This window comes from Opisthocomus hoazin, chromosome 23, assembly GCF_030867145.1.
Source record: "Opisthocomus hoazin isolate bOpiHoa1 chromosome 23, bOpiHoa1.hap1, whole genome shotgun sequence".
Lineage (NCBI taxonomy): Eukaryota > Metazoa > Chordata > Aves > Opisthocomiformes > Opisthocomidae > Opisthocomus > Opisthocomus hoazin.
The window spans coordinates 3,951,637-3,979,275 of NC_134436.1; the positions used below are offsets into that span (position 1 = coordinate 3,951,637).

The window sequence follows — 27,639 nt, forward strand, 5'->3', positions numbered from 1 at the left end:
CCTCCCCGCCCCGGCGCAGCCTCCTCCTCCTCCTCCTGCTCCTCCTCCTCCCGCCGCCATGTGGGGCCGGCGGCGGCGCGGGGCCGGGCGCGGCGCGGAGGAGCTGCGGGCCCGGCGGCGGGAGCGGGAGGCAGGTCCGCGGCGGGGCCGGGGCAGCGCGGCGGGGCGGGGCCGGGCCCTGGGCCGCGGCCTCGGGGCCGGGGGTGGGGGGGGGGTTGCGGGCCCACCCCTCCGTGGGTAGCGGGGCCGGCGGTGGGAGCCCCGCGGCCTCAGCCCTGCCCCGCAGCGGGGCCCAAACAGAGCCCCGGCGCCGCATGCTGGGGTGCACGGGGCGGTTGGCAGCTGCGGGCTCCCGGCCCGCTCGGGGAAGCATTTTACAGGCTTTGATCACAGAACCACAGAATCACAGAATGTCAGGGGTTGGAAGGGACCTCTGTGGGTCACCCAGTCCAACCCCCCTGCCCAAGCAGGGTCACCCAGAGCAGGGGGCACAGCACCGCGTCCAGGCGGGGCTTGAATATCTCCAGAGGAGACTCCACAACCTCCCTGGGCAGCCTGGGCCAGGGCTCCGTCACCCTCAGAGGGAAGAAGTTCTTCCTCATGTTCAGACAGAACTTCCTGTGCCTCAGTTTGTGTCCATTGCCCCTTGTCCTGTTGCTGGGCACCACTGAAAAGAGCTTGGCCCCGTCCTGCTGACACCCACCCTGCAGATATTTGTAAGCATTTATAAGGTCCCCTCGCAGCCTTCTCTTCTTCAGGCTGAACAAGCCCAGCTCCCTCCGTTTCCTCAACCCCCTCCCTGCGGTTTGGGCTTTCCAAGGTCTTGCCTACGTAAAACCAGCCGTGGGTCCTCCCCAGTGCGGCCACTCTGGTCCCCTGGTTCCACACCGGTTTGCCCAGCCGCGGCTTCGCTCATTGATGGGTGCCCGACCCCGAAGCTCAGTGGCGCACGAGGTCCGAACGTAGTCACTGCCTGGTGCGTCCTTCCCCGGCTCGCACGAGGAGGAACTGGCAGCTTCTCCCTGCCGAAAGGAATAAGGCTCTTTGGGGGGATGGAAAAGCATCTTGAGCTAGGCAGGTGGTGACGGGGACCGATTCGATCACAGCTCTCAGGAAAGCCCGGCGGCAGGAGCAGCTGGTCAGCAAGCGGCTTCTGCGGGAGGACATCACAGCAGAGGAGCTTGGACAGGATGGAGCAGAGGTTGTGCTGGACCCTCTCTCGGAAGAGGAGGTGAAGAGCATGACGTTCTCCGTGGGGGTGGGTGTCCCTGGGGTCTCCCCCAGCCTCTAGGCATGCGGAGGAGCCTGGGTGGAGGTGGGTCTGGGAGTGTTTTCTGAGTCACTGCCAGACATAGTGAGAAACACTAAGGTTCTCTGTGACCATCTTTGCGCCCTGGGTTTCTTTGCCTCCAGGAGTAACGGGATGCAAACTTCACCCTGGCACTGCTTGAAATTCACTCATCTTTTAATTTTTTGATAGGTTCTTGAGCTGCTCAGAGGCGTGCAGAGGGGTTCGGAGGACAGGAAAAGATCACTCAGCCAGCTTCGCTGGGCTCTGCAGAACAAGGAGACTCAACAGAAGTTTGTCAGGTCAGCCCTGGTCATGCACTGCATGGCTGTTATCAAAGGCATGTCCAGAGTGGCCCTTTGTCCCAGTCGTTACGTGAGTGAGCTGGTGTGTGGCTGAGGGTGGGAAGGCAGGAGGTGACAGCACCCTTTGGGTTCCACCAGGCTGGACGGCAGCATCCGGACACTCATCGGGCTCTTCACCAGCAGCCTGGCTGACATGCAGATGGAGGCAGCCCGCTGTCTCCATGAGCTCTCCCACTCCAGTGACCCTGCTGTGGTGGAGGCGTGTCTGCCAGTGACCTCCTATCTCCTCACCTACCTCTCGGGATACAGCATTGAGTTCACGGTAAGATCCCTGCTTGCATTTGCCAGGGCTCTGGCGCCTGATAATCCTTTGGTAACAGTTGGGTTGTTGACCTCTTTCAGCCAGCCTTAGCCTAACATGGCTCACATAGGAGTGCTGGTGGGAAGGGGACCTCTGGAAGTCCCTAGTCCACCCTTCCCCTTGGAGCAGGACTGTCCCCGGTGCTAGCTCAGGGCAGCGAGGCTTTGTCTGGCAAAGTCTTGGAAATATGGAGACCCCCTTCATTGTGCCCTGGTGTCCCAACACCAAGAGGAGTTTGGTTCCATCGTGTTTGCACCTCCTTGCAGGTAGCTGCAGGCTGCTCTTAAAAGCTCCCAAGCCTCATCCGGGCCAGGCAGATCCTCCTGCTGCAGCCCAGGATGCAGTGGTTTGTCCCATTTGCAGCAGGTTCCTCCTTTTCAGCTCCGTTTGGGGAAGCAGGGACTGCAGGCTGTGGCAGCTGGACTCCATCATCAGACACGTGTTCTGGCCTCTTGACGCAGGCTGGGCCTGAACAGGAGGTACTTTGGTGTCTGTGTAGTGGGTAAAACAGAAATACTAGATGCAGGTCAGTTTAGGTGTTTAAAAAGATTTCGGGAAAGTGAAAGAAATGAGCATCTGCAGGCTGGGATGCAGGGACAGCTACTTTGTCAGCTTACCTTCACGCAGCAAGCAGGCAGGCTTTTGTCTGGGCTGGGAGGAAGAGCAGGGTGCCTGTGGCTCCAAGCTGTGCAGTTTGATCCAGGCGAAGGAGCGAACAGTTGGAGCAGCGCTGGGACACCCGTGTGTTTTGCCGGCTGCCGAGCAGTGTGCCTTGTGCAACACTCTTTGAGCAGCAAGCAGGATCAGAGCTAAGGGACAAGATGGGGAGCAACGCCAAGGTGATGATCACGTTTTAATGCAGTCCATGGGCAGTCTCCAGGAGAATACTGTGGAACTGGAGGGGTCTCAGGGAAATGCTATAGCAATAATTAGAAGCCTGAAAAACCTCCAAAGTAGAAGTGATTAGATCCCAACCTGAGCCAGATAGAAAAAGGGTAAATTGAAGCTGATACAGCTGGGAACAAGGTAGCTGGAGAGTCCAGCATTATCCGTCTATGTTTACCCCTCTGAAGACAGCTTCTGCCCTGCTCAGGGAAAGCGTGTGCCTGCGTCCCGGGCTGCCGGGACCTAGAGGCCTTGCTGGCTGGCCAGGGTCCCGCTGAGGAGCACGGAAGAGGTGACGTGCTCTCTTGGGTGTGTTTCAGGAGCTGTGTTTGTACACACTGGGGAACCTGGTAGTGGAAAGTGAAGCTGTGAGGAAGCAGCTTCTGCCTCAGGGCATCATTCCAGTGCTGGCATCCTGCATCCAGGTGAGTGAAATAGTTCAGCCACGCTCTTCCCCTGCCCTGCCCCAGAAAGATGCCTTTTATTCTGCCCTGCAGATACTGGCTGAAAGTACTGAGTTACCAGCCCTCCTTCCCGCTGTGGCCATGTGTAGAGACCCCTCTGCAGAGGGCTGTTCCTTTGCGGGTGAGGGTCTCTCATGGGCTTTCCTACACTCCATTTTTGGGGCTTAGGTCACCATCTTGTGCTCTTCTACAGCTGAATCTCTCACATCCATAACTGTGGCTTGCCGATAACCAGTCTGTAACATGGGGAGCTGTGGGCTTCTCCCCTCTGCACAGCGTGGGTCCAGCAGGCATATGAGGCCAACACAGTGTGCAGGGCTGTCATGTGCAGATCCGAATGCCCAAAGCAGCACTGCTGCTGTATTTGGGCACCTGGCTCCCTACAGCTACAGCCCATGTGAGTGTGAGGAGGGGGGACAGCTCAGCTTTGGTGTGGCCACAGCTTGCTCTGTCACTCCTGGTCCCCTGCTGTGTCCCCCCTTCCCAGGCACAGAGGGACTGCGCCACTGAGCTGCCTGGTTTGGCTTTGGAGAGGTATCGCCCTCTCACCAGCCTGGCAGCTGGCACACAGGATCCCCCTTGCTCTGTCACCCAGGATTAGCTTTGTTCTGTTTGATTGCAGTCCCCGCACGAGGCTGTGCTGGAAGGTCTGGGCTACGTCCTCTCGCAGCTCCTTCAAGCCAAGGAAGCCCCTGCAGAGATCATACCGTGAGTCACAGCCTCTTAACCCTGAATCCGGATGAGCCCTGGGGCCCGGTGTGGTATTTGCGTGCCAGGGACAATGACGCCTTTCCTATCCCAGTGATGTTAATAGTTCAGAGCAGAATCCTACCAGAACTACGGAGGTTTTGTTGCAAATCAGGGCGCAGGGCTTGACTCTTTTCCCTCAGCCTCATCTGAGCAGACAGCTCTGGTATTTCGGTAAAGGACAGCGTTGAGCAGGGTAGGCTTGCGGCAATATTCTGGCTATATTCCTCCTGCGAAGGAAAAGATCAGCTTGACAGCCCCCAGTGCCAAAAATGTGACCCCAGCCAAGGTGTCCTGAGTGCCCCCGGGCTCTGCCCCAGACAGGGAGAGCTTGTGCGAGGCGTTAGTGGTGCCAGAGGCTGCTGCCCTTAGGTAAGAGCCTCTTCCAGGTGGGCTCTTGGGCCATGTGGTCCCCAGTACGGGGGAGGGCAGCTCCCTGCTCGGTGGCCAGGGCTAGTATCTCCCTGACAGTTGTCTGTCCTGCTTGTGCTCCAGCCTGTGCCTCCGTTAACTCTGTCGTTCTGACCCCAGCTTGGTTCTGGACTCTGTTCTCCCCCAGCACATGCTTCGACTGGTTTGCTCCGGCCTCAAGGCTGGGACAGGAGCAGCCGTGGAGTTTGCATGGTGTCTCCACTACATCATTTGTAGGTAAATGCACTTTTCTCCTCATTTTGAGTTCCCTGGCAGCAGACAGAGAGGGACAAAAGCTCAGGGTCCCGCAAGGGGACCTGGATTGCCTCCCCTCACCCTTTTCCCTTGGAAAAGCCATTTCCCTGCCATCCTGAGCATTCCGGCTCTCGTACCTGAGCGCACGTGTGTTTGTTACCGACTTCTTTTACAGCGTGATAACAGGTGATAAACATGAGGAGGCTGTTCCTGGTCCTCTGAAACTCCCCCAGTCACTTCCCCCTGTCTGGAGTTGTGCCCTGCACTCCCCAAGGCAAGCTCCCTGAATCCTCGAGCTTCTGGGGTTGGCCCAGTGTCACCTGGCCAGGCTGGCTGCTGCCAACAACCTCTGCCTACCTTGGTGTGCCTGCCCTGGTGCCATCTCTTTCAGCAGCCCCAGAAGAGGGGAAGGAACTTGTGGGTACTCAAAGAAGGATCAGGGCTGTTGTTTCCAGACAGACATAGATAATCCCAGCGGATCTGTTTGCCAATGGCTTTTAAAATTTCTCATAAGCTCAGAGACAAGCTGCTATTTAATGAACAGCCATATGAAATGAGCCCTGCGGTGGTTCAGGAGAGCGCTCTGAATTTCCAGGCCCTGTTGTCTGGCGAGGGCTGCGGTGGCTTTTCCTGTCTGAGGGCCACGAGCAAACACGCTGTCCCTTCCCTTTGCAGCCATACAGCCAACATGGCATTGCTGTCGCTGGGGGCCGTGCCTGCCCTCACCTCACTCTTGCTCGACCTGGCTTCTGAAATGCCCCAGGATGCTTCTGAGGGCCTGGAGCTGGTAAGACACAGGCAGGGTGCCGGCTGTTCTCGGCGTTGCTGTGGGGATGCGGTCGGCTAAAGGGCTTTGTGCTTCCACCATCACAGCTCGTCTGCCCAGTGCTGCGGTGTCTCAGCAACCTGCTCGCGGAGGAGACGGGCTGTGAAGGGCAGATCCAGGACGAGCGCCTGCTCATCGCCCTCTTCCTCATCCTGCAGTGCTTCCTCCAGCAGCACCCGTTCATCGTACAGGAGTGTCTCTGGCTGCTGAACAACCTCACGGGTAAGCGTCCTGCGGGGCTGGCAGCAGAGCCAGACCTGCTGCCAGGACCTGCCTTGATTACTGACGGTCTCGTGGCATCTTGTCTACAGAGACCTCCCTCAGAAACCTCCATTTTATTGATATGTTCCTTCTCTGCCCGCACTAGCGGATGAGCCGTTCTTCTGCTCCGCTCTGCTCTCTCTGGACTTGCTCCCGGCCCTGCTGCAGCTCCTGCCGTGTTCCCGGATGGCCAGTGTGTTGGTAAGACCTCACCTCGTGCCCCGGGTCTTGGGGGAAGCGCTGGACTGTTGGGAACATGAATTGCGCATGCACAGTGCTCAAGTTGGAGGTTGTCTTGGGGCAGTAGCAAAGTGGTGTTGTGGCAGTCACCATCCACCTCCCCTGAAGTCACTACGCCTGTATTTACCCTTGACAGTCTTGTCCCGGCAGAAGAGGGGTCCCAAGGCAGATGTTAACTTGGGGCCAGGCCTCCCAGCACCTGGGGCGGGCCTGGCGAAGCTGTTGCCACCTACTTTTGGAAGACGCTAAAGTTTTAGGGGGTCCTGGGGCGATGCTCTGCCGAGTGGTGGGTGGTACAGCTGCATCTGGTTTGCACGGGGATGAACAGTGGCTTGAGAGGGCTTTGAAAGAGCATTCAAAGTCTACCCGGTTGGTGGCTGTGGGGAAGCACCTGGCAGGACCTCCAGGGAAGACAAGGGGAGTTCTTTGGGCCCCTCCTAGGCCTGTCAGCAACCTGCCCACTAACGAAACATTCACTGCTTGCTCCCTCTCATGGCTTCCCCGCCCAGGTCCTGACCGTTCTGTGCAATATAGCAGAGAAGGGACCAGCCTACTGCCAGCAGCTGCACCGGCAGCCGGCCCTGCCCCTGCTGCTGCCCACCCTCGCACTGCCTGACCCCGAAGTGGTGGGGCAGTGCTTCGAGCTGCTGCACCTCCTCTTCCTGCACTGGCCGGAGGTAAGAGACAGGGGGGTGCCTGCCCCAGAATCAAGCACGAGATCATAAAGCCAGGGATGGGGATTATTATTGTTATTTAAATAATACGGCCTTCAGTCATTGCCACGCTCACCCGCCCTCATCAGCACCCAGACATGTGCCTGAAGGGGGGCACCTGTGTGGTGGAGAGGGCAGAAGTCCTTCTTGTATCTCTGGGGAGTTCATTTTCACTGACAATGACTGGGTTTGGGGCAGGTTGTTTGCACCCTTTGAGCTTCCTGGGGAGGATTCTTCCGATTCAGTTGTGCTTACTTCAGGCTGTGCGTACTCCCGGCCAGCGATCGGCACGGCTGGATTTACCGGGCTCAGGACTCCAGCGTCTGGCAGGGCTCTGGGGAATCCTTCAGCCCCTTCCCTGGGCGGTACCACGGTGGCTCTGGGCAGACAGGGGCAGCAGCACCAGCTGCTCAGGTGGCCGCAAGCCCTTACCCCCCTCCTCTTGCACAGGCTGCTGCCGACTTCGTCAGGCAAGGGGGGCACCGGGCCCTTGAGCAGCACCAGAGCACCCCACAACTCCAGGATCGGGCACGAGCGCTGCTGGACATGGTCGGGCAGCCCCCGGGCACCTCTGCCTTCAGTCCCTGCCACGCCACGTTGTCTGCCTTCTCCTAGGCCACGCCACCTCCCTTCCTCCCACCACGCTCCAACGAGTAGCAAACCATTTGTTCACCCCATGCCCTGCTTTTGCAAGACCTGGTCGGGGGTCTCACCGCCAGCTGGAAGCACCAGTGCTGGCTGCGCAGGGATGCTGGTCCTTGGCAAGATACGGCTGTTCCCATCCTTGCGGTCACCTCGCAGCTACCAGCAGGCTGCCCCAGGCCTCCCCAGAGCTCGGCGCAGGGGCAGAGCTCGGCTGCAGCCTGGGCAGACGGGCGCTTGATGCCAGGGAGGTGGTGCACAAATGCTGCTGGGTCAGCCGTTACCTCCAGCAGCTGCTTCGGGCTTTAAACCCAACTAGTGAAGCTCAGGATAAGCACATTGCATTTATGCAATTGATAAGTTAAAGATACATGTTTTACATTAAAGACCATCAGTCAAGTCTTCAGCACGCGCATATTTATTGCCTGTCTTCACACCGTGCTTTTCACAATGTTCTCCAAGGCCTTGGCCACTTCGTCCACAGTGAGGTTGTTCAGTGGCACGCTTTTCTCCTTACCAAACTCTGCAGAAAAGACAAAGGGTGAGAGAGGGGCAGGTGCCTTGGTCCTTTTATGGTGTAAGGGCAGCCCAAAGCCCTGCTTTAGGTTTCCCAAATGCCACTGGCGTCACAGCCCAGGGTCCCATCACCACCCTTTCGCACCCACCACTCCCTAGCATGCCTCTGCATGATGAGGTTACTGTTTCCACCTCTTTATTCTCAGCCCTTCCTGTGGAGAGAAGCCACTGCAGCCTGCTACGTTTCCTTGCCTCTTTGTTAACTTTTGCTGTGCAGCAGCTGGGCAGAGGCCATCACCACATCCGAAAGCAACCCGGTGCCTTTCAGCCTGCTCACAGCAAGATGCTCACCAACACTTCAGTAGAACAGTGCTGAAAACATTGCTGTTCCTACAGCAGCCGCTACCCGGGGCTCTATTTCCCTGCAAGTCGCACACAGACAAAAGACAGGCACTGTACCAGCAGGCGCTACTGGCTCGCACTGGGAGACCTGTGCTCAAAGAAACACTGCATCTCTTTGAAAGAAAGTTTCTAAGTTATTTTTGTCTAGCCCAGAGGGCTTCTGGAAGAAAACAATGCCTTTACAGAGCAGTTTTTCTGCTCCCTCCTTGACATTTCACTGAGAATGCAGTGAAAACAAATCCCAAACAGAGCCATTTTTCTGCACAGGAATCTCGCGGGGCGGGAGATGACAGCCACAAGCTGCCAAAGACCTTCTGAGCCGCAGGTCCCTTCTTTGCCTCCCGCCAGGTCACGCAGCAGCAACACGCTTCTCTGCGGCCCACCCCACCCTGCCTCACGGACAGCCGCCCCCCTCCGTCGCTGGCCCTTACCGGCGCCTCCGGAGCCGCCTCTGCTGCAGCCCGCGGGGCCCTGCCGCTCGCTTCCGCCCGCTGCCAGGCAGTGCCGGCCGGCGGGCCCCCCCCCACTTACCGTACCGAGCCCAGAGCCGGGGCTGGACGCCGGAGCACTCGCGGATCAGGATGGGGAAGTCGGGATTCGCCCTCTTCAGGGTCACGTAGTGCTGCTCGATGAAGGCTCTGCGGGGGGAAGGAGGAAGGACGGATTCCCGCGGCCGAGCCCGTTGGGGCTGGGAGGGCCGGTGCCAGGCCCGCGGGGCGGCCGCCCGGCCCCGCCCTGCAGCTCCCGGCTCACCTGACGCCGCGGCTGCCCGCGGAGCGCTGGCACAGGTGGATGCGCAACTCCCGCAGGCCGCGGCCCAGCCCGCCCCCGATGCCCCTCACCGCCGCCGCCGCCGCCATCTTCTCTCTGCTCCTGACAGCAACATGGGGGCGCGGCTTCGGCACCCACCAATCGCAGCCGCCGCCGGTCGCAGCGTTCGCCAATCGTAGGGCGCTGTGGCCAGGCGCCGGCCAATGCGGGCGGGGGGCGGGCGGGCCGGCCGCGGGGGGTGCTGGGAAGGGGAGCGGCGGGGCTGCGGAGCGGGGCCGCGGAGGGGATCGCGATGCCGGAACGCGACAGTGAGTGGGGCGGGGGGCCGCGGGGCTCCGGGACGCCGCGGGACCGGGGTGTGCGACCCTCGGGCGGGCGGTGCCGCGGCACCTGGGGCAGCGGGGGAGCGGCCGCGGGGCGGGCGGGCGGTGTAGGCCCACCCTGCGCTTGGGGCAGCGGCCCGCGGCGGAGGAGCGGGGGGAACCCCCGGCGATCACGGGGCCCCCCCAGCCCGGTGAGAGGAGCAGCTGTCGGAGCTGGGGATGCCTCCCGGCCTGGGGCCCGGGGCAGCCCAGGGCGTGCGGAGACGCGTGGGGGGCCTGGGGGCGAACCAGGGGAGTCCGGGAGTGAAGCTCTGCGGGGGACGGGGGGGGGGGGGGGGTGACACTGGGGTGCGCTCAGGGGACGAGGCGAGAGGGGCATTTCCGGGGGGGGGTGCGAGGGCGGTCCCGGGAGGCGGTGGGGACCCCGGGTGTGGGGACGGCCCCGCGGAGGCCCCGGGATGCCCACGGGGTCGGGGTGCAGAGTGCCTCGGGGGGGGGCAGGGTCTCATGGTGGGCAGCGACAGCAGGAGCCCGGCGTCCCACGCGCCCTGGGGAGCCTACCCCAGGGTGTCGGCGGCCTGGGCTTGGCAGAGGAGCGGGGGGGTGGGTGGGCGCTGCTCCTTTCCCCAGTCCCGAGCAGGAGCGGGCTGCGAGGACCGTGGTGGTGGTGGCTGGAGGGGGGCTGAAGCCATGCAGGTAGTCTCTGAGCGCTGTCTTTCCTCCTGCCCCCAGATGAGCCGTTCTCCAACCCTCTGGCCCCTGATGGCCACGATGTGGACGACTCACACTCCTTCCACCAGTGAGTATGGTGCTGGGGCGGGACTGGGCCAGGACTATGGGACTCGAGGCCAATTACCCTGTCTAGAGGGTGGGTGCGACTGGTGCGATGCAGCCTTCGGGCTTCGTCCGCGGGGACCCCGTGTCTGATTCCATCACACAGGACTTGCTGGCAGACCCTCTGCCTCCTCAGAAGCCGTCAGGCTGCCAAAGCTCATTGAGGGATGGCGGTTTCTGTTTCCCCTCTTCCTTGCAGGTCCAAGCTGACCAATGAAGACTTCAGAAAGCTTCTCATGACCCCGAGGGCTGCGCCAACATCTGCGCCACCATCCAAATCTCGCCACCATGAGTAAGTAGGACTCCGTTTCACAGGACTGTGGGACAAAGCATGGCTGCCTTCCCTCTGGGGCTCCGTTCCTGCCTGACACTCCTTCCTTGCACACTGCAGTGGAGTGCCTAAAGGGGCCAACGAGTGCACAGACAAGGCCCGACGAGCAGACCTTGGCCTTGCTTTGTGCTCGGGTCCATGCAAGCTGTATGTGTGTGTTAATTGGAGAAGGAGGTGGGTCAGGACTGCTGTAAATAATAGAGTGAGTCTTGCATGGCTGTTAAGATGCTTTGTGCAGGAGGAAGATTTAGTTTTCATTCTGTAAAAATCACAGAATCACAGAATGGTAGGGGTTGGAAGGGACCTCTGTAGGTCATCTAGTCCAACCCTCCTGCCGAAGCAGGGTCACCCAGAGCAGGCTGCACAGGACCTTGTCCAGGCGGGTCTTGAATATCTCCAGAGAAGGAGACTCCACAACCTCCCTGGGCAGCCTGTTCCAGGGCTCCGTCACCCTCAGAGGGAAGAAGTTCTTCCTCAAGTTCAGACAGAACTTCCTGTGCCTCAGTTTGTGCCCATTGCCCCTTGTCCTGTCGCTGGGCACCACTGAAAAGAGCTTGGCCCCATCCTCCTGACACCCACCCTTCAGATATTCATAAGCAAATATTAGGTCCCCTCGCAGCCTTCTCTTCTTCAGGCTGAACAAGCCCAGCTCCCTCAGCCTCTCCTCGTAGGGGAGATGCTCCAGTCCCCTCACCATCCTCATAGCCCTCCGCTGGACTCTCTCCAGTAGCTCCTCATCTTTCTTGAACTGGGGAGCCCAGAACTGGACAGAGTACTCCAGATGAGGCCTCACTAGGGCAGTGTAGAGGGGAAGGGGAACCTCCCTCAACCTACTGGCCACAATCCTCCTAATGCATCCCAGGATCCCATTAGCTTTCTTGGCAGCCAGGGCACACTGCTGGCTCATGGTCAACCTGTTGTCCACCAGGACACCCAGGTCCCTCTTCACAGAGCTGCTCTCCCCTCCTCTCCTTGCTGACAGAGTGGAGTTAGGGAGAAATGGGACTGTACTGTTCCCATCTTTGAGGATCTCGGTGCCCTGCTGTGTCCGAGGGACTGTTCTGTCTCGCTGCCTGTGTCTGTATGACTCTGCAGACTGTATGTGTGGTTTCTTGTCCATTTCCAGGATGCCCCGGGAGTACAATGAAGATGAAGACCCAGCTGCTCGCAGGAGGAAGAAGAAAAGGTAAGTGGGGAAAGGGATGCATCAGGGCTTGTTTTCATACATCATGTCCCTCCCCTGGAAGCAACTTCTGAGCTCTTGGACTACCAAAGAGGACTCCAAGTGGCCTGGATTATTTCGGGGCTTTGGAGCCAAGCAGAGCGAGAAGAGCTCAGACTGTTGCTGCTTGTGGGAACAGATGTGGGAAGGCGGCAGCAGGATGGGGATGAAGCTTCACCTCCAGAAGATGCAGGAGAAGCTCTGCTGGTGTCCGGCAGAGCAGGGCAGCGGTGGGACATCTGCGCTAGTGACTGTCTTTTGGGGCACATGTGGGCAGCAGGACTGTACTTGACCTTTTCCCTTTGGAAGGGAAGAATGAGCTGCTCTTTGGAGAGCCTTGGTACAGCAGTCTGGTGTTCTCCAGGCATATTGTGTCCCATGGTGCTACAGGACACTTTTTGGGGAAGGGGTTGGGAGCAGAACAGGCACGTGGGGGCCCTTGGGGGCTGTTACCTGACTGGTACATCAAAAGCGTGAACGTGTCGCTCTAACACTGAGCTGTTTTTCCAACCCCAGCTATTATGCAAAGCTGCGCCAGCAGGAGATAGAGCGTGAGAGGGAGCTGGCTGAGAAGTACAGGGATCGAGCCAAGGAGAGGAGAGATGGTGTGAACAAGGACTATGAGGAAACGGAGCTGATCAGCACAACTGCCAACTACAGAGCTGTGGGGCCGACGGCAGAGGCGTACGTGAGCCTGCGGCGTGGCCTTGTCTTCCCAGTCTGCTCTAGAGGGTCTGTCTTGTAACTGACTCTGTTTTTGTTGCACAGGGATAAATCTGCTGCAGAGAAGAGGAGACAGTTGATCCAGGAGTCCAAGTTCTTGGGTGGTGACATGGAGCACACTCACTTGGTGAAGGGTCTGGACTTTGCACTGTTGCAGAAGGTGAGCACAGATATCACCATGCTGCTCCTCTTCTACCCTGTCCACTCCCACAGGCAGAGAGGGTGGGCAGAGGGTAGTAGCAGCCACTTACAGGTGCTTTAGTCTTGTCAGTCTGAATTTCTTCCTCTGGGAGAGATTTATGAAGAGTTGGGGAGCTGGTGGAAGTAGGCCTACTGGTTCTGGTGAGCAGCAGTGGCATGGATTGGTCTGTAACACATGGGTTTACTCTGTGGCCAGGTACGGGCTGAGATTGCCAGCAAGGAGAAGGAAGAGGAAGAAATGATGGAGAAGCCCCAGAAAGAAACGAAGTGAGTGAGTGAGGATTTTGCACTCCAGAGTGCAGCAGCCTCCCAGAGAGGAGGATGCAGAGGAGGCATACACTTAGCGTAATACTTCTGTTTCTTTTCTGTTTCTGTTCAGGAAAGATGAAGATCCTGAGAACAAAATTGAATTTAAGACCCGGCTGGGTAAGACTGTGTGGATGTGGCTGTTGCCCACCTTATGTTGTGACCTGAATGCGGAAGAAATCTTAAAGGGTGACTGGAGGAATGAAAACCTTAAATCATCAAAGGGGGACAGTCTCAAGTGTAGGCATCTTGAATTTGAGGGATGGAGGAAGCATGTTTCTTCAGAGGTGATGCTGATGTTTCTGATAACCTAAATGTGCTTTGCTGTGGGCTTGTCCATCGCTCTCGTAGGAGCAGCTCTCCCATGCGTTTCCCTCCCCTCCAGGTCGCAACATCTACCGCATTCTGTTCAAGAACAAGGCCTACGAGCGGAATGAGCTGTTCCTGCCAGGGAGGATGGCCTACGTGGTAGATCTGGATGATGAGTATGCCGACACCGATATCCCAACCACGCTGATCCGGAGCAAGGCTGACTGCCCCACCATGGAGGTACCCACCAAGCATCCAGGTTGCCTGACTGCATTGGTCAGAGCAGGTGTTGCTGGGAGGAGTTCCCTGCCAGGGGAGTCGGACGCTTCCTCGGGGATTTCTCTTTCAGGCACAGACGACACTGACCACCAATGACATTGTCATCAGCAAACTGACGCAGATCCTCTCCTATCTCAGACAAGGGACCCGCAACAAGAAGCTCAAGAGGAAAGACAAAGGTAGGAGCTGAAGGGGAACCAAGAAGTAGGATTTAATGCTTGAAGCGTGTCCCAAGAGAATGAGATGTGTTTTGGTTTGCTGCATTCCCCTGTGCCATGAGGCGGTGGACTTAGAGGACAGTGATTTCCTGTAGTTCCCCAAGCGCTGCATCCTGAAGGCAGGCTGTTCTGCAGAGAGACCACAGGGGACTGCCTGCGAGGGTGGCTCATGCTGCTATGCTCAGGCCCAGTTCCTTGAGGAAATGTCCCCTGTTGGGGAGGGACACAGTGGCTTTCTGAGGGGGCTAGATGTGATGTGGTAACCAAACAGGGAGTCAGGAGGACACCTTCCAGGCCACCACGTTTGGGGCTTGGACGCTAGACTGGGGACAGGGAAACAGTGCGGGTGGCGGAGTGGATGATATGCCTCTCACTGCTCTTGTGTCCTTGCAGGGAAGCTGGATGAGAAGAAGCCCCCTGAAGCTGATATGAAGTAAGTGCCTCCCTCCCCACAGGCTGTGGGGTCACAGCTCTCTGCCTTAAGGAATGTCTTTTTTGTACCACTGGGTTTGGAGAGGGCTGGGTTTAGTGCTTCTGGAGCAAGCTGCCTTGTTGGACCTGCAGTTTGTAGGATAAGGCTAGAGGCAAGCTCTGGGTTTTATCTCAAGCTTGAGGCAGGCAAGGGCTATCTGTTGTCTTGGTCTACCAGAAGCAGGTCCAGGCAGCAGAAGGGAGCGGAAAAGCGGTGATACCTTTGACAGATGTAGAAGTGAGTTCTAATGGGCATCCTAGCTCTCCATCTTGGTGCTGTGTGCTGCTTTAGTAGGTTCCAGTTCAAAGGGAGATGGTCGTGGCCTCTTCTCTTGCACCACCTGTAACTGCAGGCTCTTTTCCACTCATAGCATCTTTGAAGACATTGGGGATTATGTGCCCTCCACTGCAAAGATGCCACGGGAGAAGGAGCGGGAGAGGTACCGGGAGCGTGACAGGGACCGAGAACGTGACCGGGAGCGTGACAGGGACCGGGAGAGGGACAGGGAGCGTGACCGTGAGGAGGAAAAGAAGAGGCATAGCTACTTTGAGAAGCCCAAGGCTGATGATGAGGTGAGCCTCTGCTCGTGAAGCCTGGACTGTCCCACCTGATCTCTGCCTTTGGGGAGTGCAGCTGTGGGCTTGGTGGGGTCACCCTGGTGGCTTTGGGTGTCTCTGGTTGTGCTCCTGCACATGCCAGTGTTCGGGTCTTGCCAAGCTGTCTCTCCAGCCAGGGGCTGGTGGGTGGTTGGGTGCTTCTCCTCTCCTTCAGCAAACAAGGCAGGACTAGCACAAGCCAGTAGCTTTGATGGTTCAGCTCTGTGCTTGCCACGAACAGTCTTAAAGTGGAGCTGCAAGTTGTGCAGCACTGTCATTTGCCTGCTTTCAGCCCTCACGGGTGACACAGTATCTCTTCCTCTTCTTTGCAGCCCACAGACATCGACAAAGGTGAGTGAAGTGGTGTGGACGTTTGAGTGAGGCCATACAGGGTTGCAGAGTGCAGAACTGCTTAGCTTGCTGTCCTGCGTGAGCTCCCTGCTCTCCCAGGGACTGCTGTGGTGGAGGGAAAATGGCTTGCCATGAGGGTTCTGGGGTGGAGAGTTTTGTGCCTACAGGCTGGTGCGTGCTGGCCCAGGTTGAGTGTGTGTGCAGATCCTTCACTGGCAGCAGACCAGCTCGAACAACCTCATGTTGGCTGTAAGCTGAAAGGGATTCAGGGTCTCCTAGGATCAGCCTGCCCCTGTCTGTGCCTGAACTGATCTGCTGCTCCTCGGTGTTCTCCTGGCTCCTCTTCTTCTACCTTGTATGCACCTTGTCCTTCTGCCTGTTACCCCGTCCCAGTGAATTGGTCATGCAGAAGGGGGCTGTGCCCAGCCGCATGTGTATCGGGGTGAGCGGTTCCTCCTCCAAAACTCAGCCTGCTGCTCTCTCTGCCCCAGGACCCGGCTCAGCCAAGGAGCTCATCAAGTCGATCAACGAGAAGTTTGCCGGAGCCACTGGCTGGGAAGGAGCAGAGACATATCCTTTACTGTCTGTGCCAGCCTGGCTGGCTGCAGGGACGGGCTTCCCTTGCAGGCAGGCCTTGCCCAAGTATGGCCGTGTGGCCGTCACTTGGGAAGGGTTTTCCTCCTGTAGCAGAGGAGTGCTGCCCAAAGCTTGCTGCTCGTATGCCAAACATAAGCTCTGCAGCCTCCGATTCAGTTGTGTTAGGGCAGGAGATGGCTCTTTGGCTGGCTGTGTTCAGCCCTTAGCTGTGAGGCTACGTGGTGTTGCTTTCCTTGACTGTTGTCACATTGAAGAAGCCAGAAGACAAGAAGCAGGTGGGAGACTTCTTCGGCATGTCGAACAGCTACGCCGAGTGCTACCCTGCTACGTAAGGAAGCAGCGAGAAGCTGTGGGTTGGGAGCAGGGTGTGCCGAGGGGCTGCTGTTCTCTGGCAGCTAGAACTTGAACATCAGCCCCACTGCTTGTTGGGAGGAGTGGGTTTGACTTCATCTGGGGTTGCAACCTCCTGTTAAAATGCTCCCCGAGTCCTTGGTTCTGGCCGACCTGGCCTTCTCTTACCTGGTCTCTGCTATAAATGACTGCCTGGAGTCTGCTGCCTTTCACTGCCAGGGAGAGACCAAGGTGGCTGGGAGTCTGCTGGGTTCCCTGGTGATTCATGTGCTCGTTGAGCTCTGGCCACAAAGCAGTCCCCTGGCAGAAGAGGAGCAGCTTTCAGCCTGCAGAGTCATCTGCATTTGCAGTCTGGGATGCCCTTGTGGTACAGCTCATCTGCGGGGCCTGCAGTTGTGCAGTTGGAGGAGCTTCTCTCTAGTGCAGGAACTGAACGTGTTTGGTCTAAGGCCACGAGAGATGGCTCAAACCAGCCTGGCTTCAGTCCTGATCCATGTCCCGTGGACCCACTCCAAAACTTTGCTTGCTTTTCTTTACAGAATGGATGATATGGCCGTGGACAGCGATGAGGAGGTGGACTACAGCAAAATGGATCAGGTATGGTGTCGCCAGCCTTTCAGACCAACCAGCAAACTAGAGATCAGTGCAGGCTGAAAGGATCCCACTGGAGAGAGGCAGGCTTGTGCAGAGGGATTGAATGCCCTGCACTGGCTGTTGAATGTGTTTTGGGGTTTGCTGATTGCTGTGTGCCTGGGCCCGAGCGAGATATGTCATCCCAGGCAGCAAACATGTGACTGGCACCTGGCCAGGAGGTGCTGGTGAGGTGTGCTGTTCCGTCCCAACTTCCTTTTCCACAGGGTCTCCTGTCTGGCGCTTCTTGGGGAGGGAATCTCTGTGCCAAGGCCAGACTGGGTACACAAGCCCATTGAACTGGGGCCAGCGGGAGACTGAGATCTTGCCTGGGTGCGCGGGGCTGCATGAGGAGCCCTGGCCAGCATCAGCTGAGCAGCTGCTCCAAGTTGTTCTTTCGCTGCAGGGTAACAAGAAAGGACCTCTGGGGCGCTGGGACTTCGACACGCAGGAGGAGTACAGCGAGTACATGAATAACAAAGAGGCTCTGCCCAAGTGAGTGCAGCCCTTGTGAAGGGCTGAGCAAGGAGTCTGGGTGGGGGTGGCAGTGCTGGCCAGACCTGGGTCCTGGGGGTGTTGAAATCAAGAAAGGGGTTCCCCTGGTGAGGACCTGAGGTGGAGCTGTGGATCCTAGGCCTGGTGGCTTGTCTTTGCTCTTAGTGCCACTTGTGAGGACTTCTGCCCAGCCGCCACTTTCAGGGGCCCAAGCGGGCCCTGGAGCCCACGCTTGTGGCTGGGGCAGACGCGTCCGTTCCCCCGGCAAGCTACGGATGCCCTGTGAGCGCTGAGCTCTGTCCCGCTCCTTCCCCAGGGCAGCCTTCCAGTACGGGATCAAGATGTCTGAGGGACGCAAAACCCGTCGCTTCAAGGAGACGAATGACAAGGCAGAGCTGGACCGGCAGTGGAAGAAGATCAGTGCGGTGAGTGCCCGGTGCTTGAGGTGTCGCAAGCTGCCAGCATAGCCCTGGATTGCTCCCACCTAGTCCTGCCCTCGCTGTCCTAGTTGCGGCTCTGCGGTCCAGCCCACATCCTGGCAGCCAGGCCCTGCCGGTGTGCGTGCGCAGCAGGGCTGGCTCTCTAGAAGCTGGGTCTGCTCCTTGCGAAAGCATCGGCCAAGTATTTGGGGTGTCAGGGCTGCAGAGGCATCTGGAGCTGCATTTGGAGCTGTTGCCCTGGGAGCAGTCCCCATCGGGAGCTTTTTGCTCCGGGCTCCGCAGCAGATGAGCGTGTCCAAAACCAGCAGCTCCGAGCCATCGAAAGGGGCTTGGAAGCGGCCAGGCCTGTTTAGCAGCTCCCTGTTTTCTAACCGGCAGAGCTGGGGGCTGTGCTGGCAGGGGGGGCTGGCCACGAGCACCCCAACGGTACGTGGGGAAGGTGAGAACAAATTGCCCTTGGTGGCTAAAATGGAGCAAAGGGGGAACAGGCCAAGGTTCTCCAGGCCTCGGACAGCTTGTGGACAGCTTTAGCTGAGCTCAGCTTGCTCTGGCCTGGCTACAGCTCTCCCCAGGTGGGTCTGGCACCCTGCAGCCGCTCTGCTGCGGTTCTGGGCAGCCGTCTGCCCTGAGGGTAACGGGAGTTCGTGCTTTCTCTGCAGATCATCGAGAAGAGGAAGAAGCTGGAGGCTGATGGGTAAGCAAAGCTGTCTCTGCGGTGGGCTGGGCCGTGGGGCGGTGCTGGGGCCTGGCTGTCCCCTGCCACCTGTGCCAGGGGCTGCAGGGGGCTGAGACCTCCCTGCCGGCTCTCGGCAGTGGGGCTGGAAGGAGAGTGGAGAACGTCTGGGCCCCTCAGGGTGCTCCTGCCCTGCTCAGCACCACGGGGCACTGGTGCCCTGGGCTATGGGTGGTTGTTGTGCAGACCCCAGGGCCGTGCTGGGGCTCCTCCTTGACCAGGCACTTCTGCCCCATCCAGCTGGTTGCCCCGGGGAGCTGTTGGGCCCCACTCTGTTCTGTGGGGCGAAACTGTGGTCATTGGGGCCGAGCTCATGGTGGGAGGGGGCCAGAGCTGTCTGCCCTGCGTCCTCACCACCATCCTGCCCCTCTGTGTCTTCCAGGGTGGAGGTGAAACGGCCCAAGTACTGATGCCTCCAGCATCTCCTCCAGCTCCTGGAACCCTGGCCTGCAGGATGCCGCCTTCCCGGAGCTTGCTGGTGTGCTCTCCTTGCCCCCCACGCCGTCCACTCTGTTCCAGGCTGGCAGCACGTGTATGTGTGTGTACGTGTCCCCAGCCCTGCGCTCTGGGGCTGTGGTGAGGCTCTCCCTGCCAGTGGTTGCTGTATGCGGTGTGTAAATGTTGTAGCTGGAATAAAACCACATGAAATTTCCATGAACGTTTGTGTGGGTAGAAGATGGAACCATAGAATCATGAAGGGTGGAAAAGACCTCTAAGATCATCAAGTCCAACCATCACCTCCATAACACTGTGCCTGCTAAACCATGTCCCGAAGTGCCACATCTACATGGTTTTTTGAACCACTTCCCTGGGCAGCCTGGTCCAATGCCTGACCACTCTTTTTCAGTGAAGAAATTTTTCCCAATACCCAATCTAAACCTACCCTGATGCAACTTGAGGCTATTTCCTCTTGTCCTATCGCTAGTTACTTGGGAGAAGATATTCAAGACCCGCCTGGACAAGGTCCTGTGCAGCTTGCTGTAGGTGACCCTGCTTCGGCAGGAGGGTTGGACTAGATGACCCACAGAGGTCCCTTCCAACCCCTACTATTCTGTGATTCTGTGAAGAGACCACCACCCACCTCACTACAACCTCCTACTTGCAGGTAGTTGTAGAGAGTAATAAGGTCTCCCCTCAGCCTGCTCTTCTCCAGGCTGAACAACCCCAGTTCCCTCAGCCACTACTCACAGGACTTGTTCTGCAGACCCTTCACCAGCCTCGTTGCCCTTCTCTGGACACGCTCCAGCAACTCAATGTCCCTCTTGAGTGAGGGGCCCAAAACTGAACACAGTGCTTGAGGTGTGGCCTCACCAAAGCCGAGTACAGGGGCACAATCACCTCCCTACTCCTGCTGGCCACACTATTCCTGATCCAAGCCAGGATGCCGTTGGCCTTCTTGGCCACCTGGGCACACTGCTGGCTCATGTTCAGCCGGCTGTCGACCAGCACCCCCAGGTCCTTTTCCGCTGGGCAGCTTTCCAGCCACTCATCCCCAGGCCTGTAGTGTTGCATGGGGTTGTTGTGACCCAAGTGCAGGACCCACCATTTGGCCTTGTTGCACCTCCTACAGTTGGCCCTAGCCTGTCCAGATCCCTCTGCAGAGCCCTCCCGCCCTCGAGCAGATCAACACCTCCACCCAGCTTGGTGTCATCTGCAAACTTACTGAGGGAGCACTCAATCCCCTCATCCAGATCATAGAATCATAGAATGGTTGGGTTGGAAGGGATCTTAAAGATCATCTGGTTCCAACTGCCCTGCCATGAGCAGGGATATCTCCCACCAGACCAGGTTGCTCAGAGCTCCATCCAACCTGGGCCTGAACACTGCCAGGGAGGGGACATCCACAGCTTCTCTGGGCAACCTGTTCCGGTGTTTCACCACCCTCATGGTGAAGTTCTTCCTAATATCTAATCTAAATCTGCCCTCTTTTAGTTTAAAGCGGTTCCCCCTTGTCCTGTTACTACACACCCTTAGGAAAAGTCCCTCTCCATCCTTTGTATAGGCCTCTTCAGGCACTGGCAGCTGCTCTAAGGTCACCCCAGAGCCTTCTCTTCTGCAGGCTGAATAGCCCCAACTCCCTCAGCCTGTCCTCATAGGAGAGGTACTCCAGCCCTCGGATCATCTTTGTGGCCCTCCTCTGGCCCTGCTCCAACACATCCATGTCCTTCTTATGTTGGGGGCTCCAGAGCTGGATGCAGTACTCCAGGTGGGGTCTCATGAGAACGGAGTAAAGGGGCAGAATCCCCTCCCTTGACCTGCTGGCCACGCTGCTCTTGATGCAGCCCCGGACACAGTTGGCTTTCTGGGCTGCAAGCGCACATTGCCGGCTCATGTTGGGCTTCTCATGCAGCAGTACCCCCAAGTCCTTCTCCTCAGGGCTGCTCTCGAGCCACTCTCCGCCCAGCCTGTACTTGTGTTTGGGATTACCGCGACCCACGTGCACGACCCTGCGCTTGGCCTTGTTGAACTTCATGCGGTTCACACAGGCCCACCTCTCCAGCCTGTCAAGGTCCCTCTGAATGGCCTCCCTTCCCTCCAGCGTCAGCCACACCACACAGCTTGGTATCGTTGGGCAAACTTGCTGAGGGTGCACTCAGTCCCACTGTCCATGTCACCGACAAAGGTATTGAACAGCACCGGCCCCAGTACCGACCCCTGAGGCACACCGCTCGTCACTGGTCTCCACCTGGACATCGAGCCATTGACTGCAACTCTTTGAGTGCATCCATTGAGCCAGTTCCTTACCCATCGAGTGGTCCATCTGTCAAATCCATGTCCTTCCAATTTAGAGACAAAGACATCATGTGGGACAGTGTCGAATGCCTTGCACGAGTCCAGGTAGATGCTGTCAGCTGCCCGCTCTTTGTCCACCAACGCTGTAACTCCATCATAGAAGGCTACCAAGTTGGTCAGGCATGATTTGCCCTTGGTGAAGCCATGTTGGCTTTCCCCAGTCACCTCCTTGTTATCCATGTACCTTAGCGTGGTTTCAAGGAGGATCTGCTCCATCATTTTGCCAGGCACAGAGGTGAGACTGACTGGCCTGTAGTTCCCTGTGTCTTCTTTTTTACCCTTTTTAAAAATGGGGGTGATGTTGCCCCTTCTCCAGTCGGTGGGGACCTCCCCAGATCTCCACGACCACTGAAATATGATGGAGAGTGGTTTGGCAACTTTGTCCACCAGTTCCCTCAGGACCCGCGGGAAGATCATTGATAAAGATATTAAACAAGACCGGACCCAAAACCGAGCCCTGGGGAACACCCCTCGTGACTGGTCGCCAGCTGGATTGAACTCCATTCACCACCGCTCTCTGCGCTCGGCCTCCCAGCCAGTTTTTCACCCAGCGAAGCGCACAGAATCACAGAATGGTCGGGGTTGGAAGGGACCTCTGTGGGTCATCTAGTCCAACCCTCCTGCCGAAGCAGGGTTGCCTACAGCAGGCCGCACACCCATCCAAACCACGAGCAGCCAGTTTCTCCAGGAGGATGCTGTGGGGAACAGTGCCAAAGGCCGTACTAAAGCCCAGGTAGACACCATCCAGAGCCCTTCCCTCACCCAGCAGGCGGGTCACCTTGTCTGGGCTGGGCTGGGATCAGCAGGGGGGCCAGGGCTGCTCACGGGGTGAGCCCCAGCTCCGGGTGTTCGTGGCGGGAGCCTTTTGGGGCGGAGGCAGCAGCCCCTGTCAAGCCAGCCCCGAGTAAACCCCGCAGCTGAAGCCGTTTGGGAGACTCGGTCCCGGCTGAGTAACCCGGGCCTGAGCACAGGGGGCTGGAAGGGGACCCTCGCGTGGGGCAGAGCGGAGCGGAGGCCTCTGGTCCCTCCGTGCCTGCCGGCGGCGGCGGAGCTGTGCGAGGCAGCAGGGTGGGCGCTGGGGCCCCAGCGGGCGGGAGGTCGCGTGGCCCTCGGCGGGGGGCGGAGCTACGGCCGGTCCCGGGTCGCCCCCTCCCGTGGGGGGCGGAGGAAAGTGGTCGCGCTGTTGGCCGCGGCGCGAGGGTCCCGCTGCCCAGCCCTCGCAACTAGGGAAGAAGCGGGGCGGGAGGCAAAAGGCGGCAAAATGGGCCAGGGGTGCCCGCGGTATCGAACCCCTGACGGGGCGAGACACAAGCAATTCGTGAAAGGCTGAAGTAACCGCTGGGCTATAGCCGGCCCACGCAAAGCAGCCTGACAGCGCGCCACTAGAGGAGCGCGCGCGGCGGCGGCGGGGCGTGGCATGCGAGCGAGGGGGCGGTGCTATGCAAACGACGGGGCGGTGCTGTATGCAGGAGGGGGTGGTGCCATGTAAGCGAGTGGGCCGTGTTATGCAAAGGAGGGGGCGGTGGTGTACACAAGAGAGGGCGGTGCCATGCAAACGAGGGGGCGGTGCTATGCAACCGACATCGGCCCTGCTCCCGGCGGACACCCGGCATGGCGGCGCCGGCGGAGGTGCGCGCGCGTGGGGGCGGCGCGGTCCCGGCCCCGGCCCCGCGGCCCCGGCCCCACGGCCCGCTCTCCCCGCTCTCCCCCAGGGCTGCGCTGAGCCGGCGGCGCGGGAGCCGCGGCTGCGGGACACCCCCGAGGACATCTGCTTCGAGGCGACGGCCAACGCCATCGCCCTGCACCCGGCCCGGAGCCTGCTGGCGGCGGGGGACGTGGACGGCGACGTCTACCTGTGAGTGGGGCGGCGGGGGGCTCCGCCGGGCAGCGGCCGCGGGGGCTGCCCGTCCTCCCGCGGGCCCCGGTGAGCCCGGCCCGCTGCTGCAGGTACTCGTACTCCTGCACCGAGGGCGAGAACCGGCAGCTCTGGTCTTCGGGGCATCACCTCAAGTCGTGCCGGGACGTGGCCTTCTCCCAGGACGGGCAGAGTGAGTGCGGGGCAAGCTGGGCGGCAGCGGGGCGTCGAGGGGGGTGCCGGGGCCGCTGACGCCGCTCTCCAGAGCTTTTCACCGTCTCCAAGGACAAGGCCGTCCACATCCTGACGGTGGAGGAGGGACGGCTGGAAACGCGCTTCCCCAAGGCGCACGGGTAGGGCTGCCTCGTCCCGGGCAGTGACTGCGGGGCGGTGGCCCCTTCCCTCCCCTCCCCTGCCCGTGCAGCCCTGGGCCAGGCAGCCGGGGGCTGCGGCATCACCTGTGACCGTGCCGGCGTGGGGCCGGGGTCTCTGCAGCTCGGCCCTCAACTGCGTGCTGCCCATCGATAACCACGTCTTTGCCACGGGCGACGACAGCGGGGCCCTGAAGGTGTGGGACCTGCGCAAGGGGGACACCATCCTGGAGGCCCGTCAGCAGGAGGAGTACATCAGCGCCATGGCCGCGGACGCTAACGGGAAGATCCTGCTGACCGCCAGGTAGCGGGGTCTCTGTGACGGTGGGGCCAGGGTCCCCTGTGCCCACGCAGGGCTGGCCTGTAGGGCTGGGGGAAGGGTTCTGTGCCGCCTCCTGTGCTCCTGACGTGCTCCTTGCATCTCCCACAGCGGTGACGGCACCCTGGGCGTCTTCAACATGAAGAGGCGGCGCTTTGAGCTACTCTCGGAGCCGCAGAACGGGGACCTGACCTCCGTTGTGCTGCTGAAGGTTGGTGCCGGGCCCTGCTGCGGAGCAGGGTCCTGCGGATCCCTCTCCCTGCCCCGGGTTTCTTGTTCTGCCTCACCCTTGCTGTTCCCCATCTTGCCCAGAAGGGGAAGAAGGTGGCGTGTGGCTCCAGCGAAGGCACCATCTACCTCTTCAACTGGGACGGCTTCGGGGCCACCAGTGACCGCTTTGCTCTGAGGGCCGAGTCCGTTGACTGCATGGTTCCCATCACGGAGAGCATCGTATGCATGGGGTCCCTGGACGGAGTCATCAGGTTGGGAGCGTGGGATGGGGAAGGTGCGGGACAAGATCCGTTAGGAGCCAGGGCAGGGGGGGCACCCCAAGCCCGTGCTGCTGCGGGCAGGTGGGCTTGCGGTGGGCTAGGGCTCTGCCTCCCGGCAGCGTCCTCAGTGGCCCTGCCGTCCCCAGGGCGGTGAACGTGCTGCCGAACCGGGTGCTGGGCTGCGTCGGGCAGCACCCGGGGGAGCCCATCGAGCAGCTGGCGCTGGCGCCGGGCGGGCAGCTCCTGGCCAGCTGCGCCCACGACCAGAAGGTGAAGTTCTGGGACGTCTCCGCCCTGCGCGGGCTGGTGGTGGACGAATACCGGAAGAAGAAGAAGAAGGGCGGCCCGCTGCGGGCCCTCAGCAGCAAGGCGGCGGGCGGCGGCGAGGACTTCTTCGCCGACCTGCGGGACGAGGCGGAGCCAGCGGCGGGGAGCGACAGCGACGGTAGCGAATGAGGGCCGGGGGTCTTCAGCGCGGGGGCGGGGCTCTCCTCGGCCCCGCCCCGTGGGTGGACACGGTTGGACTGAAGGCGGGGTCACACCCGCCTGAGGGGGGCGTTGCCGCCACCCTCGGCAGGCCGGGAGCCGGCGTTCTGATTGGCTGCCAGGGCTGCCACTCGGGCTGGGCCCCAGGCGAGTTCTTAAAGGGACAGAGGGTGCTGGGGGGGGGGGGGGGAGTGTGGTGGGGGTGCTTCGTAAGTGGCGGTCAGCGGGACGGAGGAGTCCGGGGGTGGCCCCGGCATGCGGGGGAGGTTGGGGACCGTGTGGCTGAGGGTCCAGGGAGAGGGGGGGTGTCTCTGAGTTGGGGGGGCCTGGAGGGGGGTTCCTGGGATGTGGGGGGGTCCTTGGTGGGGAGGAGTTGGCTGGGGGTCCGTGGTGAGGGGGACTGGGGGTGTCGTGCTGAGGGCCCCTGGGATGGGGAGGGGTCCAGGGATGGGGGGGATGTGGCTGAGGGTCCCCGGTGGAGGGGTTGGGGGTGGGGTGGTCCTGACTGAGGGTCCCTTGCGGATGGGGAGAAGGGTGGCTCTGAGACAGGGGGAGTCCTGGGGGGGGGGGCAGACATGGCTGTGGGTCCCTGGTGGGGTGGGGGTGGCTAAGGGTGGGGTTTGGTGTTATACTTGGGGGTCCTGGGGTGGGCGGGGTTGTCATGGGGTCCTGGGGAGCCTGGCCTGGGCCGTCCCTTTCTTGAGGGCCTGCCTGGCCCTGCTGTGCCTGCACCACTGTCCCAGCAGGTCTGTCAATTAAATCCTTGAAAATAAACCCAGTGCCTTTCAGCTCCTAGTGTCTTGTCCCGGTGGTTTGGCTCACCCCCACTGCCCTGGCGTCCCTGGCACCTGCCTGCGGGGTGCTGGGGACAGGGGGATGGTGGTGGACCTGGGGACAGCACCCTGTGCCCAGCCATCACAACTTGTAGCTGGTTTTACGAGGGGGCCTGGGGTTTTCTCCCTTGGGCTGCTGGGTGGCCTGGCCCTGGGCAGAACAAGGGGTCCAGCTGGTCCCTGCCCAGCAGGGTGGCTGGTGGCCGGGGGAAGGCTGTGAGCAGCATGGCCTGGGACAGGGGACCGTCACCACCTTCCCCTGCCGCAGGAGAGCCTGTGGGCTGAGTGACATCTGCATCCATGGAGTGGCCCTGGCCAGATGCGCTGCTCTCCCCGCAGCCACCAGCTACCCCACGCACTGCCTTCAACAGTACCTTGGGCTGGGGAGCCAGATGTGCCCAGCTGTTGGGCATCGCCAGGTAAGCAAGGCTCCAGGTGCAGCAAGGGTGTCACTGCCAGCACCCAGCTCTCCTGCCCAGGGGCCGAACCCTGCCCTCTCCCCTTGCAGCCCAGCCCTCAGTGGCATCAACGTTCTCGACCCAGCAAGGGCCACGTGGTTGACCAACTTGGAGAAGAACACAGTGCTGGTGCGAGCAGCTGAAAGCATCCAGCAGCTCTTCAACACCAAGTCCAACCTGTCCCAGTGCCATCAGGGGGCAGGGACTCCGGGAGACCACAGGCTAGGCTAGGGGGTGGCAGGGGGTGGCCCACCTCTCAATGGCAGCTGATGGACAGCATGGACAAGGAGAAGGGCAGGCAAGGCTGCAACATCGCATGCCATCTCGTGCGCCCCCGTGTCCTGTTGAGGTCCTGGCTGAAGGCATGGCCACCTGCAACCTGAAGACCCCTGACTGTGTCCTCCTTGGTGGCAATGAGATGCCTGCAGACCACAAAGCCATCGAAACCCTGCACATCACCTATTTGCACTGGGTGCTCAAAACCCAAGGTGTGGTCCTCAGGGCTCACCAAGCTGGTAAGTGCTCCCATCCTACAGCTGGCACAGGAGATGTAGTTGAGGGTCCCACACATTGCCCTTGCCCAGGCTGCCATCTCATTCCTGGCTCAGAGGACCAGCAGCACCCACTCCATCAGCACCCTGGGTGAGGTGACTGGGGCCAACATGGATAAAGCGGCCCATGTCATCAGCACAGATCAGAACATCAGCAAATGATCCCTCAAGGGCAGCATGGCTGGGTCCTGCACCCTCTGTGCCCATCAGTGTCCCCTCTGGGGCTCACAGTGCAATGCTCAGGCTGTTCCTGCAGCTCTGTCCTGGGAAGCACAAGGAAGGTCTCCGTTCCACACCAGTATCCAGGCTGGGACACCATTTAGCCTGATGGGACCATTTGCCTAACCAACCTTGTCTTCTGTGATGGAGTGACTGCATCAGTGGACAAGGGAAGAGCTACAGACATCATCTATCCGGACTTCTGTAAGGCTTTTGACGCAGTTGATGCCGTGAAAAGCCGGAGCTGAAAACTCAATAGTCGTAAGGCTGTTAAGCAGGCATTCTTTATTATGGCGCCGGGCACAAGGGGGATCTCTCCTCCAAATGTGTGTGCCAAACACCCTGTCATTTCAGGTTAAATACAATCACAATATACATATTCATTGTATTTCTGAGAAAAGCTTAGCATATTCATGAGTTTTCCGAGAACTAATTAGCACATGTTAATGTCTTTCACGCATGTCTGTTAGCGTCCTTGAGTGGTCTTGGGGGGGGGGGGGTCTTAAGATGAAGGCTTATACTCTTCATCACAGTGTCTGCTGGTTGACCTTTGTTTCTGTGCAAACTCAGTTCTAAGATCATATATACAGTGTCCTTCCAGGTTGTTTTGCTTCGGTCTTGTTGCCCTCTTGGTGCCTCTTTATCTCTTTAGCTTGGTGCATCTGCCCTCCCAAGGCCGAGCTGTCCAAGTAACATTATTTAGGAGTCTCTCTATCTTAGAGCTTTCCTGTCCCCCCAAAACAACAAGTTAAGTTTGTCGAAGCA

The 27,639-nt window shown here is 59.7% G+C and overlaps 4 protein-coding genes across 5 annotated transcripts; 3 read left to right on the top strand and 1 right to left on the bottom strand.

The window, feature by feature from the left end:
* Window positions 1-58: 58 nt before the first annotated feature.
* TMCO6 (transmembrane and coiled-coil domains 6) lies at window positions 59-7,804 on the top strand. The gene is made up of 12 exons (XM_075442144.1): window positions 59-134; window positions 1,107-1,231; window positions 1,481-1,590; window positions 1,732-1,915; window positions 3,160-3,264; window positions 3,926-4,011; window positions 4,582-4,698; window positions 5,392-5,503; window positions 5,590-5,764; window positions 5,910-6,004; window positions 6,553-6,720; window positions 7,207-7,804. Exons 1-12 carry the CDS (start codon window positions 59-61, stop codon window positions 7,369-7,371), a joined length of 1,518 nt encoding a protein of 505 aa, XP_075298259.1. The 3' UTR covers window positions 7,372-7,804.
* Window positions 7,801-9,199, bottom strand: NDUFA2 (NADH:ubiquinone oxidoreductase subunit A2). Its single transcript, XM_075442145.1, has 3 exons — window positions 9,070-9,199; window positions 8,848-8,954; window positions 7,801-7,921 (listed from the first exon to the last, which is right to left on the bottom strand). The coding sequence occupies exons 1-3, from the start codon at window positions 9,174-9,176 to the stop codon at window positions 7,830-7,832; spliced, it is 306 nt and encodes a 101-aa protein (XP_075298260.1). The 5' UTR covers window positions 9,177-9,199; the 3' UTR covers window positions 7,801-7,829.
* A 115-nt stretch (window positions 9,200-9,314) lies between these two features.
* Window positions 9,315-19,150, top strand: IK (IK cytokine). The gene is made up of 20 exons (XM_075441942.1): window positions 9,315-9,395; window positions 10,143-10,209; window positions 10,444-10,536; window positions 11,702-11,761; window positions 12,314-12,481; window positions 12,566-12,680; window positions 12,918-12,988; window positions 13,101-13,147; window positions 13,413-13,576; window positions 13,686-13,794; window positions 14,227-14,266; window positions 14,676-14,877; window positions 15,234-15,252; window positions 15,744-15,820; window positions 16,095-16,177; window positions 16,740-16,797; window positions 17,237-17,325; window positions 17,642-17,750; window positions 18,425-18,459; window positions 18,881-19,150. Exons 1-20 carry the CDS (start codon window positions 9,380-9,382, stop codon window positions 18,906-18,908), a joined length of 1,650 nt encoding a protein of 549 aa, XP_075298057.1. The 5' UTR covers window positions 9,315-9,379; the 3' UTR covers window positions 18,909-19,150.
* Window positions 19,151-22,856: 3,706 nt separating this feature from the next.
* Window positions 22,857-24,981, top strand: WDR55 (WD repeat domain 55). Of its 2 annotated transcripts, none has more exons than XM_075442044.1 (8): window positions 22,857-22,920; window positions 23,004-23,146; window positions 23,239-23,339; window positions 23,412-23,499; window positions 23,642-23,821; window positions 23,948-24,047; window positions 24,149-24,318; window positions 24,474-24,981. In XM_075442044.1, exons 1-8 carry the CDS (start codon window positions 22,903-22,905, stop codon window positions 24,781-24,783), a joined length of 1,110 nt encoding a protein of 369 aa, XP_075298159.1. In that variant the 5' UTR covers window positions 22,857-22,902; the 3' UTR covers window positions 24,784-24,981. The 2 variants fall into 2 exon arrangements, with proteins under 2 accessions (XP_075298159.1, XP_075298160.1); XM_075442045.1 differs by having other exon boundaries at window positions 24,149-24,286.
* Window positions 24,982-27,639: the final 2,658 nt, after the last annotated feature.